The sequence below is a fragment of the Candoia aspera genome, chromosome 1, assembly GCF_035149785.1.
Source record: "Candoia aspera isolate rCanAsp1 chromosome 1, rCanAsp1.hap2, whole genome shotgun sequence".
In the NCBI taxonomy this organism is placed as follows: domain Eukaryota; kingdom Metazoa; phylum Chordata; class Lepidosauria; order Squamata; family Boidae; genus Candoia; species Candoia aspera.
This window is the reverse complement of record NC_086153.1, coordinates 85,440,350-85,454,132: the sequence shown is the minus strand read 5'-3', so window position 1 is coordinate 85,454,132 and position 13,783 is coordinate 85,440,350. Positions and strand designations below refer to the sequence as shown.

The 13,783-nt window shown below is 37.7% G+C and overlaps 1 protein-coding gene across 1 annotated transcript in view; it reads left to right on the top strand.

Moving 5' to 3' along the window:
• MTHFD1L (methylenetetrahydrofolate dehydrogenase (NADP+ dependent) 1 like) overlaps window positions 1-13,783 on the top strand; it is a 110,357-nt gene that overhangs the window by 56,742 nt on the left and 39,832 nt on the right. Inside the window, exons 21-23 of the mRNA XM_063293842.1 lie at window positions 6,461-6,600; window positions 9,404-9,445; window positions 13,219-13,319. Coding sequence (XP_063149912.1) covers window positions 6,461-6,600; window positions 9,404-9,445; window positions 13,219-13,319 — 283 coding nt within the window. The remainder of the gene's footprint in view (window positions 1-6,460; window positions 6,601-9,403; window positions 9,446-13,218; window positions 13,320-13,783) is intronic.

The window sequence follows — 13,783 nt, the reverse complement described above, 5'->3', positions numbered from 1 at the left end:
TGCACTGATGAGATGAATGACTTAAGTTCTTGTATTCCTTATGCCCTTTTATAATTTTTTGCCTTAGTTCATAGTATTTAGATTATTCTTTGTAAAATTTAATTATTTTATAGGATTCTTTTGCATTTTAATACCTGTACTTTATAATTTTACAGTAATAATTTTATCTTTATCTTATTTTATTCTATCAATATGACTTTTTATTTTTATTTCTAATTTACAGTAATTGTTACGTTATTGGTTTTATACTGGTCTATGACCAAAATAAAAATTGATTGATTAGCTTAAGAACTTATGCTGTCCTGGATGATTGCACTTAATGATGGAGACATCAATTACTCTAACTCAGTAGTGGCCATCGCTCGTGTAACATCTCTTGTTATCTCTGTGAATTGCAAACTCTGCTCTCTAAACCTATCCCATTTGTGTGTGTGCATGTGTGTGAAGAGATATTTGGGTTCCTCTGTTTCCAGCAGTTTCCAACTTCAGGGAAGAGCATCCTGGAATTCAGATGGAACATGATGCCATTCTACTGCAGGCGTCTCTACAGGCCAACCACTATACCGTACTTTTAAAGTGAACACATTTGCTTGCAAAAATATTTGTTACTAAGTTTCTTCCTTCCCTCGCCCTCTCCATTCAGTGCCTTTATTTTTGTCTGTTGAGCGTCTTCCTTCTTAGAAGCCATGCCTCCTGATTTGGAGGCTGATCCTGATTGCAGATGCTAATTTGTTTGACTATCAGGAAGTGGAGTGGTAGTCAAAAAAGCTCTGATTTAAATGCACATTCATTTGCAAAACTTTTTTGGGAGACCTGGAGCCAGTCATCCTTTCCCTCTCTTTCTTTTACCTCCAAAGCTGGTTGGGAAAATACCAGAGGGGCCATGTCATTTGCATCAGATAAGGAACCTTTTATTTTTTCAGGGAGATTACATCAAAATGAACATACGCACATTGCAGAAGATTATCCCTTCCTTGTCTAAAGCTAATATTTATAGTTAAAACTATGATTCCTGCTCTCTTTGTTGTAGCCACTGCCTTTCTCCTTTTCCTTCTTTCCCTATTTTATAATTCATATTCTGGTAGGAGCACTCCAAGGCTTTAAGATACACAAACATTTTCAAATATAAAACTTTGGATCACAGACACAAAGAAATGGACTGCAGCTGTGGGGTGGAGTACCCCCAGACAAATAAAGACTTGCCTACATGGATTGGAATTTACCAGATAACTCTTAGGCCACAGGTCTCTAGTAAACAGGTATTTGTTAGCAATGTAATGCAAAAATTGAAACAGTTTTTAGCTTGAAACATCATTGGATATCATCTGATGAGCAAACGTGTGTTTAATGGGGGCAGGTTCAGTGGTGTTTTTTTTTTAACATTAAGATTGTCTAAAACAATCTTGGTTGAAAAATATTAGTTGCTGCTGCTGCTGTAGTTATTATTTCTTATAGCAACAGTGAATGTAGTAACACCAGAATCCTGAATTTCATTTAATTACTGTCATCACAGCACTGTTCATAAAAATAGTTCAGCTTCTTACATTTAGAAAAGTGGGCATGAACTATCCACCTTTTGAACAACCTTATTGTGCTAGCTTCTAAAGGAAGTGCAGGGTTGGAGATTTAATGTCAAATCTAATCAATTTAATTTCAACTGGAAACAAGTATTTGAGGTTGTTCTGTTTGCAGAGGGAATTGATAAAATATCTCTTCACCTATACAAAACAGTAGCTTTGAATTTTTGTCCAAAGAATATCTCATAATTCATGACTTCTAAAAAAATAGATTTTATCAGTATTCCAGTAGATTACAGGCAGCTTACCCATATAAGGCATTATCAAAAAGGTAATTAATAATTATATGTGATTTGGGCTTAATCAAAGTGGGGCAATGTTTTGCTGGCTTAATTACCATTTGTCAGGGAAGTATCTCAGTATGTTGGGCGATGGTAAAAAGTGGTCAGAGCCAGAATCATTCCTGGTAGAACCATGATTTTCTTGTTCCTGTTTTGCGGGAAGAAAGTTTTGGGTTTTGTTTATCAAGAAAAATATATTACGCATATTTTAGGACTTACACAACCATTTTTAAAGTTTTTTAACTCAAAATTGCAAGAAATTCCACCATCAATTTTCAAAGTCAGAGAAGGAGGAGCAAAATTGGGCTTGGAGTCCTCACACAGCTTTGGAGCTGTAGGTTGCTCACCTGAGGATAGGCAAGCACTGGTGGTAAATGCTTGCCTGCTTGCTTGCTTGCTTGCTTTCCTATCCTGCCTTTATTATTTTTTATAAATAACTCAAGGTGGCGAACATACCTAATGCTCCTTCCTCCTCCTATTTTCCCCACAACAACCCTGTGAGGTGAATTGGTCTGATACATAGTTTGAAAATGAATCTTGACGTGACATTTACTTGAACCTCTCTCTCTTTTTGTTTCCCTCCAAAGTTGTTATTTTAAACCAAAAAGAGGTTCAGGGGGCATTTGAATGAGGAGAGGGTGTGCTTACCTTTAGCCCATCCTTTGTAATTCCATGCAGACTCTGTCCCTCTCTAGTCCAGCTGCTGTTCCTGGAAAGAACTGCTAATTTATCTTGGGATGTTAAATTGTTTGAAACCTCAAATGGCATTCTATAAAGATAAAGTAATACCTGTAGATTGTATGTGTCTTTTTCCTTTCAGCCCAGGCTTGTATGATTTAAAACATGCATTATAGGACATGCATTGAGCATCTGAAATGTATTAGAGAGTTACTGTGCAGGGCAAGTTTATAGAATCATTTGGAACACGTGGAAAGATCTGAGGGCAATACGTTCCACAGTTGCTCATTTAGGAAGAGATGTGGGGTCATGTTGTAAAAACATCTAGTTCATTTACCCTTGCTGTTGTAACAAAAAAAATGTGGCATCCTTTCAGATGAATCTTGATCTATCCTGGTTTATTTTGGCAGCTGTTGTGTTTAGTGATGTGCTCTTTTACAAAAAAACACCAAGCATTGCTCCCCAACCAAAATGCCTTGGATCTTTGGGGTTAGAGTTCATGTGCTTCTGTAACTTTGAACTTGATAGTTTCCTTGCTGACAGCTGCAGAAGGAGAGCTGTGTTTACATCGTAGAATTATATGGCCACCAGCAATTCAGAATTTCCATTTCCTCTTGCATTGTTCTGGAATTTGGCGTCCACTATTCCATGTCGTAAAACAGCCTAGTGTGCATTTTTTCTAGTGCTCTCTTCCAGTGTGCTGTCTTGGTTTTTGATGTTGATGTGTTGACCCTAAATGCTTATTGTGCAAAGATCTGTTTTGTTGAAATCTGCCTGTTTATGAGGTATTTTAGTACTGGATAAATTAATTTTCTTATCTATTGCATTTGTATCCTTCCAAACAAAAACGTTTCATCTGATTTTATAAGGTCCCCTGCCATGTTAATGTTCACTGTTGGATTCGGAGCTCATATGGAACTGTGTTAAACTGTAGTGTAGTGGCTGTTTTCTTCAGTCTGTACATTGTTTTGATTTTTAGTCTGTAATTTAGTGGGTCCGTAAAAAATAGTTTCTAAAAACATGTTCCATGTTAATACTTGCACCAAGAGTGTAGATGATATGAACCATAAATGCTGCATTGTCAGAATGCTTTGAGTTTTTTCTTTAAATTCCCCCGATAGCCTATGTGAGATTATATGCATTCACATACATTATCTACTGTATCACATAAATTCACATTCACATACATTATCTACTAGTGAAAAGAAAAATAAAGGCATTTCTCTTAATTTGTCTTTCTTTTTTCATCTACATATACTCTTTACCTCTCTTTTCTTGGCATATGTGCAGTTCTAGTTTTTCCTCTATATATTTTCCAACCTTTTTTTTTTCCCCTTTGGTCTGGAAAAACCACTCTAAGGTGCACCTTAAGAAAAAGATGTGGGTCTGTATTCACACACAAACACACACATACACCCTCCTTAAAGCATTCTAATGACTGAGATACCCAATGTCAGGATTGGGTAATCAATCCCAAATACAGTTCACATTCTTGTTGTTCCTCTTTTTTTTTCACATGTAGAGAACCTTTGTGGACCACAGACAGCCTCCTTTTGGAACCCTGATTTTCAGTCACGCAGAGGATACATTATTTCACACACAGTCCTGGAAAGCAAAGAGGATGATGTGGGAGCCAAGCTGAGATAATAGGCCTGCTTTGGTTTCTTCTCCTTATATGTAGAACCTACACATAGTATGAATGCCTGAAGAGCATTATACAAACATGGAGCCTTGAAATTAAACATTTATTCTTTAGTTACATCTACATAACTAGCCTCCATAGTTACATGATTATTAAACAAAGACTAGTTGGAATCTTTTTTGTCCTACTGACCTCTGTCTGGTTATATTTTCATTGGCACTCTGATTTGCCAGCAGGAAATAATACAAAAGTGATTGTGTTGAATATTTGAGCACAAACAAGGGTCAAAGTACATGGCTTTGGCACATGGCTTTATCTTTACATTTACTCTCTCCTTTTATTTCCTTTGCAGTTGGTCACCTTCATCCTAGCGGCCTTTACACTGCATCCTGTTTCCTTCCTCTCTCACCAGTCAGAATGTCTGTACTCCTGATTTTATGTTTGTGAAACTTATGTTTTTGCTCCCCGGTTTCATTGTATTAAATATTTCTGATATTTTGGACCTCAGATTTTCCTAATTCAACCTAAAGTTGGATTTCTTCCCCCAAGTCTTATATTCCTATGTTTTCTGAAAACAACTGTATTTTAGAATGTGCAGTAATACTATTTTCTCTAAATTATAAACCGGGGAGAAGTAAATGTCAATTCACTGATGAACCATAAGCAAATTTTCCTTGGATCGTATAATGGCTGATTTATTTACATAGAATACTAGTCATGTAGGTCATTATCTGATCCAGACTATTTAAATAGGTTTCAGTTGTTAACAGGTAACAACTATTTTTTTAATCATATTTATCCCTAGAGTATGACAGTAAGTCAGTCACACTTATTAGTGGCATAGCATATTCATACAGTAACTTTTATTCAGAAACAATTAGTCTGTTTGTAAAGAAATGTAATAATCTTGATGGAGGAATGGGGCAGGAAAAACAGAAACTTGGTCCTAGGAAAGTATGAGAAAGAAACTCAAAATAACCCTGCTTTGATTCTGTTTGGTATAAAATGGAGTGGAAAGGAAATCTGATAGGTTTTCAAGATTCTGTTATTATACCCTACAACAATAAAGAACATTCCTGTAATCCTTGCAGTGTCTGTTTCCTGAACAGATCACCTTGAAAGGTTGACACTTTTTACTACAGTCTCTTCCTACTGCTTCCTATAAATTATCCTTTGCGTACAAGTTCAGCCTTGGTGGGTAGGTGTGTCAGAATCAGCAAGATGGCAGATGGAGCAAGCACAGCCCATTCTAAACATGCAATGTTGACACATGTACAAGAGGGGTGGGGCTTGCACTGTGATACCTCATCTGCTATTTTGCCAATTTTGAAGCTCCCCAGATGGCATGTATAAGTTGTGGGGAGGTCCCTTAACTTGCAGGATAAGAATTTTTCAGAGCTAATATTGTGAAGTCTTTACCAAAAGATAATGGGTTGGATCCTTGCTTAGAACAGATGCATTCAAATCAGTGAACCTGAAGTAGTTTTACTAATAAGTCCCTTTGATTTCAATAGTTCTGTTAAATTAACTAGATGTAACAAGCTGATGTCCGGGAGATATTTTTAAGGCAGCTTACCATGTGAACAGATCACATGCTCTTGATCATATGAAGATTTTCCAAACTTTGTGAAGATTTGGTAAAGTCTCTGACATGTGAAACTGGACTGAAGTAGTAATCTTTGTGCAAAAGATGTTTCTCACTATGTGGATAGAGCTTTCTAGTCTGGCCCTAATTATGTGTGTACTTCTTCAGGGAGTAGCTAAAATGTGGTAAAAAATCACTTTCTATGAAGGATTGTTGTTATGAGAAAATAAGGCGGAGAAAAAGCTATATATGCTTTCCTGAAAGAAAAGTGGGGTATAAATCTAAGAAGCAAACAACAAATATTTGTACTGAAGTAATTATTTGGCTAAGTAATACCAAAGCTGCTCTAGTAATGCATTAATTTTAACGGAGGATTTTTTTTCTCAGAAATGGATAGTTAATTGTTTGTATGTACATTGTGTAAATGTGTAGAAAACAAATGCTAGGATGTATGTATGTATGTATGTATGTATGAAGTGATCGAAACTTCAAGCTTGGGAGAATTTCCCACTGTATAAAAATAAAGGCACCACATGTTTCTATGAAAACAGGGTCATTCATGATGAGCATCTTATCATTAGAGAAGTGTCTGCACAGATGAAGCTACTTGTGAATATGCTAAACTGATAGTCAAATGGCAACATTTCCTGGGTTCACTGATCCACTCCAACTTAAATTAACCCTTTATTCCCAATAGTAACTGAAGCTGGTTTTGGTGCTGATATTGGAATGGAGAAATTCTTCCACATCAAATGCAGAGCTTCTGGCTTGATTCCCAGTGTGGTTGTGCTTGTGGCTACAGTGAGAGCTTTGAAGATGCATGGAGGGGGGCCAAATGTAAGTGCCTCTACCTCTCAAATAAAACAAAGAATAAATCTTCAGAACTCCCTACTTTTTAAATCCCTTATCGTTTGAAATATGTATAAACATTTCAGTTTTGGAAATGGTTAGAATGACTCCTAGTGCATTGCAAGCCAATTAACAGTCTCTCACTGCATTGTCTTTGTGGACAACAGTTTTAGAGGTATTAAAAAGGACAGCTCTCAACATGACTTAGGAAATGGAATGAAATCTGCTTGTTGTTTTTCTTGCTTTTCTCTTTTACCCTTGAAGTTCATCCTTTACATTGCACTAACTGGCTCAGGGTCCCACAGTCTGAACTATCACCCACTGCTAGTTCCTAAGTCTGTTTCTTACACCCCCTTAATTATTTCCTTATTTAAGCCAACTATGGGTACATTCCAGCCAAAGTTAAGAACTTTGATCTGTTAAATTCAGTGGGAGGGAATTACTAACCACAAGTGCTCAACTCGACTAAATTGTACCCTGTCTGTCTATCTTTTTTAAAAATCTGGATTGTAGCAATACTTTGAGTTACATATATTAGAGCTTAGTTTTTACTCTTCCCTCCCAAAATTCTTGCATTACTTTCTGTTCTCTCAGCCTGTCATCCAGGCATGCAGTCTGGCTTTTATCTTTTGATTCTGCACTTTTTTCCTCTTTAATTTTTATTTCTTGTTTGAGCTTGATCCTTCCCCCCGCCCTGTTTCCCATGGCTTTTCAAATTTCCATGCTACTGGATGCTGCTGTTTAACTACAAATACTTACTGTTCCTACTTCTACAATCTTGCTTCCAAGATTATATAACTGTCCAGAGTCCCTCCAGTGGGAGGAGATGGGCGGTGACAAATTTGATAGATAGATAGATAGATAGATAGATAGATAGATAGATAGATAGATAGATAGATAGATAGATAGATAGATGCTAGCTACTTTGGTTATAATGTCAGGCTGCAGTTTCTGTTACTGATCCCTCACTGCCTTCGCACCTATACATTTCTTGTCTTTATTTTTGTTTCTCTATGTTTTTTTTGGCTCACTCCTTCATTCTTGAGAAGCTACTATATCTGAGCTGTAAAAAGTTGGATGGCAGCAAAGAATTACCGAAAACTCTAACTCTGCTACCATCTAGTGTTTGCCCAGATTTGTCCAGCTGCAGTATTTTATGTTAATACTTCAACTTCATGCTAAAACTCCCTCAAAGATCCTTATCTTTACAATATTTCTGCACTTTTTCTACTGAATACTTTGCAAATGTGTTCTCTCGCTTATACTTTGGGCAGTATAAAGTCCATTCTTCTTGCTGGCATGCAGCCGTAATACTGTTATTCTGGAATGCAGCCTTAATATTATGTGTTATTCTCTTCACATCTTTTGAGTATAGAGGTTTGCAGACTCAGTAAAAAATATCAATAATTCTACACCTGACAACTCTGTTGTCTGATATCAAGAATGCATTTCTTTGAGGCCTCAAGGAGACTGCACAACTAAAATATTTTTTTAAGAAGCCCAGATTCACCTTTTTTCCCACTAAACACAAGATATACAGTCTAATCAAGAAAAACAACTGACCAACAAATAATCCATAATCTAAATGTTTTCCCCTGAACATTTTTAGTTCACCTTCCTAGGATTTCTTTTCTTTTCTTTTCTTTTTGTATTTCCACTGAATTATTACCAGGTGTAGTTTACTAGATTTATACTTCTTAGTAATTGTTTTTGAGTAATAGGATTGTTCAGGATTTGGCAAGAACATGATTTCTTAGCAGAAAGCTGGAATTTATTAACTGGATTGACATATTGTACTAAGCCATTAGGTTGGTTTTAAAGAGCTTTATTTGATGGGCAAACAGAGTTAGGGACTAAGCTGTACTTAGAGTTAGGCTGTAAATCACAGTTCGAAGCTATGGTTTATTGTTGTCTTTCCCATTACAAACTCTGGCTTGGTGTGATGAGCAAATGAAGGAATGTAGTTTGTTGATGATTTCCTTCTTATGCTTTGTTTATTTTTGTGCCCATTCAAGCTTCTAATGCAGTGTTTCATGCTGGCTGATGAATTCTTGGAGTTGAAGTCTACACACCTTCAAGTTGCTAAGGTTGAAAAACACTGCTCTAACCAGTTCACAGAATATAATCCAAGAGCAGTGGTTCCCTAACCTTCCCTTCATATAGTTTCTCTTGCTCAGCTGAATTTTCCTTAAGTTGCTTTAACCACATAGGAAGTCTGAAGGAAGGATGATTGACATGAATTGGGATAGAGATGGAAGGCAGGGGAGTACTTCTCGAGGCAAAGAGAAGGATTTGAGACCTCCTGCAACTGCTTCTCTTCTTCAAATTCCCATTCAAACAGAGGGTGAGAAATACTTATTTGGTAGCACAGAAAGTAGTGTCGATTATTAGATATACTAACTTCACAGTATTATGATTAAAACTCAGTTAAATGAAATAGCTTTATTTTCAGGTTAAAAACTAGATTCAGAACTTGAATCTAGTATTGTCTGGTTGCATTTGGACTTGCAAAGTACTAGAGATTTGGTGTTGCCAAAATGCATTGCACTGATAATCTGCTTACTCAGATATAGTACAGATTTATGAGGAAAAAACACCATTCCAAAATCCCCCTATTAAAATGCTGGTAATTAAGGTAAAATACATGTTAAAAGACTAAAATTTATGGCTTTTATATAAACATTCAAATGGAAGTTTTAAAGGGTTTCTCTATTCCAGAAATCATGAAATCACATATTTAGGTGTGTCTAAATTGTATGACAATTCTTTAATTATTTGTTTGTAATTTCAGGTTATAGCTGGTGCACCACTTAAGAAAGAATATACAGAAGAGGTGAGAACATTTTCTGCCCTTATTAAAATCCATTTTTAGAAATCTGTCCCAAAAATAGCTGTTACTAAATGGCTTAAGCCAATGTGCTTATACGTCTGCTTCCCCCAATACCATCCAACTCATACAATAAGGTTACCTAGGGAGGCCCTGCTCATAGTTCCAGAGAGTTCACTTCACAGTGCTAAGGCTGGGAATATTTATTTATTTGTTCATTTATTTTGTTCAATTCCATTCTAAATGTTTCTGATCACAGGCTGGCCTGCAGCAGTTAACAACAGGAAAAAATATCATAACCTAATAAAACTCACCCAAGGTAAACGACATTGAATTATCAAAATCATAAGCAAACAGCAAAACAGTCCTGTGTCCCAAGTGTCCCAAGGTCATTCCCACATACCATTCCGATTACATGAAAATAATTAGTAGAAAAGTTGTAAAATAAAATTAAATATACAATTAACATGCATAAAATACATGATATCAGCAATAAAAACAGGCAGCAAATAGGGCTGCCATGAGGAGAAAGGTAACAAGCAAAAATATATTTTGAGACTTTTTTTCTTTAAAATGAAGAGGCTGACTGAATAGACTGAACCTTGCGAGGTTGATGTTAGCCCTTGGAGGTAGTCCAGACAAGAAGTACACCAAGGAGTACCAGCTCTATCTTTATTGTAAGGTTGCATTAACAGAATGTTGCAAGTCTGAAAGTACCCCTCCTTCCTTCACTTTTACTCTCCTGAAAACTAGGGAGGGTCCTTCTGAGATGCTTTCACGAACCTTCCTCCTTCAGGCTCAAGTTTTGTTTATCAGACTGTTCTCTTGGCTGTGGCTCTTCCTCCTGTGTTCCAAGGTCATTCCTACATGTCATTACAATTCCAGAGTGTTGGTGCTGCCACTTAAAAAAGCTTTACCTTGGTTGGTTCCAAGCAGACGTCATAGCCAATACAGAAGTTATTTGCTTCTTCTGGGAAGTTCAAATGGAGCCTAGCTGTCACATTTATGACCCATTTCAATCTCCACGCCTCCTTCAAGTGCATCCACCTATAGGGCATCCCCCTGTAGCAACAGTCTGATTGGGAGGAAACCAGTGTGTGGTAATGGAAGTCAGCTTAGCCCACATCAAAAAGAATGGAATTGATTAATCATCCAGAGGGTAATAAACACCCCCAACCATTATCCTGACCTGAGCACTCTGGAACAGTTTGGGTCTACAGTCATCCCCAAACAATGGTCTTGTGCCCTGAGGGGAAGACTATCCTCCTCTGGCATAGGAAAGAAAAAAAAGTATATATAATATTGTTTATCATTTGGGCTATTTTTGCTGTTTTAATTTTGATTACATATGGTAGGATTGTAAGCTGTTCAGAGCAGATTGATGATTGGAGCAGCATATGTGCTTAGTAAACAATAAAAGTTTCCTCAAATTGATTGACTGAAAGCTCTCCCAACCATCAAGCCCTCAGACTTGTGTGGATTGTATTTCAGCCTGTTACATCTTGTCCAGAACACATCTAGTCCAAGCAGGACCAATCAATGAGCTTGGTGCCCTTGCCAAGGATGGAAAAGGGTGGTATGCAGCTCCACAACTTTTGATGATCATGTCCAACATCCTCATAAAAATGTTAAATAGCCTGGGGAGAGAAGAATAATCCCCATCTGATGACCATGGAGTAAAGCAGAAGTTTCCCAATACTAGTTTCTGAATCCTTCCCATGAGGTAGGGGAGGAACCACCACAAAATCATAACACCCAACCCCCTTCTCCAGAAAGCATTCTAAAAGGACATCGTGCTCCATGGTATCAAAGACCTTTAAAACAGTATCACCAGCAGAAGCAAGTCATCCCTATCATCCTCTCAGTGAAGATCGTACATCAGGGCAACCAAATCCATCTTTGCTATGGCCCAGCCTGAAACCAAATAATCAATTTCTTCCAGGAGCACTTAGAGTTGATTTTTCACCACTTGCTCAATCACCTTGGCTAGGAATGAAAGAACTGAAACCAGTCTAAAGTTCTTTGAAAGGGAGAGATCTTCTCAGAGGCCAAACCCCAGTTATGGAATTCTGCCCTAAGGAAAATAGGGCTAACCCCCTGCTATAATCTTTAAAATAAAAGATGGTATTTGATGATTTGCTTGTTTTGTTCTAGGACCAGACTGTCTTTTAGGTTACCTGTTAGATTAATTTGCCTTTTGCAACTTTTATATGTATTATTTTTAATGATTGATGATATTAGTATGATCATTTATTTAAAACTGTTCTTATTGTTTTCTTGATCTGGGTTCTACTAGGAGGAGGAAGAAGATGGGAATTAAATTTGGCATTTAAACAAACTAGTCTGCTGAATATCACCAGTTTTCTAATGGAAAAGAATAGCAGAGTCTGAGGTTCTGAAGGCTGTGTTGTGGTTGCTTAAACAATAAGAGATGAAAGGATAAGACTTCTTGTCTTTCACAAACGTACACTCGTAGGTACACAATCCATTGCTAGTATTTCTCATCTCTGTTTTCACAGACACACTATTTTCAAAATGCTCTGAAAATCTGATACAGCAGGTCCACATGACCAATGATGTGAATTCATTCATCAGTCTTGGTCAGCCAATAGTAGCACTAAAGGTTTTGTTATGTATACATTATCAGTGAATATAATTTCATTTATGTATCAAAGATAGTAATCTTGAAAGGTTTTCGGTAGAATAGGTTTTACATTTCAGTCCAGATTCAAGTATTCCCTCAGCCATGGAAACTAACTGGTGACTTTGGGCCAGTCACTGTCGTGAGTACTGATGGTGAGCAGGAGGGGGCCTCTGTCCAGGGGCGAAAACGCATGTGTAGTTTAGAGAGTTTGAGCTGTCATTCAAAGAGACACAGAACAGACCCGCCTTGACTTTTGGGGTTCATCTGTCTGGGTTTTCCCACGCTTCTTCAGTTTGGTAGGATTTTCTGTCTACTATAGCAGTAATAAAACACTAGAGACTTCTTCCTTGTCTCGGCATGGTTCTTGCTTAGTCAGGACAGTCACTGTCTCTCAGCCCAACCTACTTCACAACATTGCTGTTAGAGGAATAAAACAAATGGAGATCCCTATGTAAGGCACTTGACACTTCTGGAGATCAGAAGGATATAAATCTAACAAATAGTCATCATAATCACCTATAGGATGAAAAAAAGGTGAAGGATCCCCTGTGCAAGCAGCGAGTCATGTCTGACCCTTTGGGGGGACACCGCTTTGGGGGACACCACAGCCTCGTGTGGTGCAGAGTGGTAGGCAGCAGTATTGCAACCGAAACTCTCCCCGCAACCCGAGTTTGATCCCAGTGGAAGCTGGATTCTCGGGTAGTCGACTCAGCCTTCCATCCTTCTGTGGTCAGTAAAATGACCCAGCTTGCTGAGGAAGGTGACGACCGGGGAAGGCAGTGGCAAACCACCCCGCTCTATAGTCTGCCAAGAAAACACTGCGAAAGTGGCATCCCCCCACCCCCCACCTATAGGATAGAGGGTAATTAATATGTAAGATTTTCAGGTGGAAATTTCAATTTCCCATGCCTTGTTTCTCTTAACACATTTTAATTTCTTTATAGAGAGTTTGACAGGCATCTCTGTAGAAGATATAGAACTGGTGTAAGGTAGTTGGACATAAGAACTAAGTAACATAGATGGACAGACATTCATTGCACTGATCCATATTCTTTATTAAAAGCATAGTAATAAAACATTTTATTCCTCTTTAAAATTTCTGTTAGTTGTTGGTTTTCTTTCCTTCCCCATGCAGAATCTCAAGCTGGTGTCTGATGGCTGCAGCAACTTGCTGAAACAAATTGAAATTGTGCAGCAATTTGGGATTCCTGTTGTTGTGGCTCTTAATGTTTTCAGGTAAAAAAATATATCTTTTATAACCCTAAGCTGTGGCCCTAAATGATGAGCATTATATTTTATGTTAAAATTAGGTGTGAATATCCTGTTTTTCCCACTGAAATCAAATTTTGATTAATTAACTATTGTGAGAGATTGTGTGTGGACTGGAGATTGGCTGCCAATGTTACATCATTAAAATATAGTTTCAGCATTAAAGAATTGTTGGGGGGATACGAAAGCCAGCAGACGAGCCCAAGCAACAGATATGCCAGTAGAAGTGACAGAGAAGAGGCAGCCCAAGGGACAGGAAGAAAATAGGGAAACTGAGAAGGACTAAGGCAGTAGCACCTTCCAGACTATTTGGGAAATATTCAGTTCTCACCATATTACAGACAGGAGGCTGTGAGTTCTATTCCCATCTTAGGCATGAAAGGTGGCTGGGTGACTTTGAGCCAGTCCCTCTCTCTCAGCCCAACTCACCT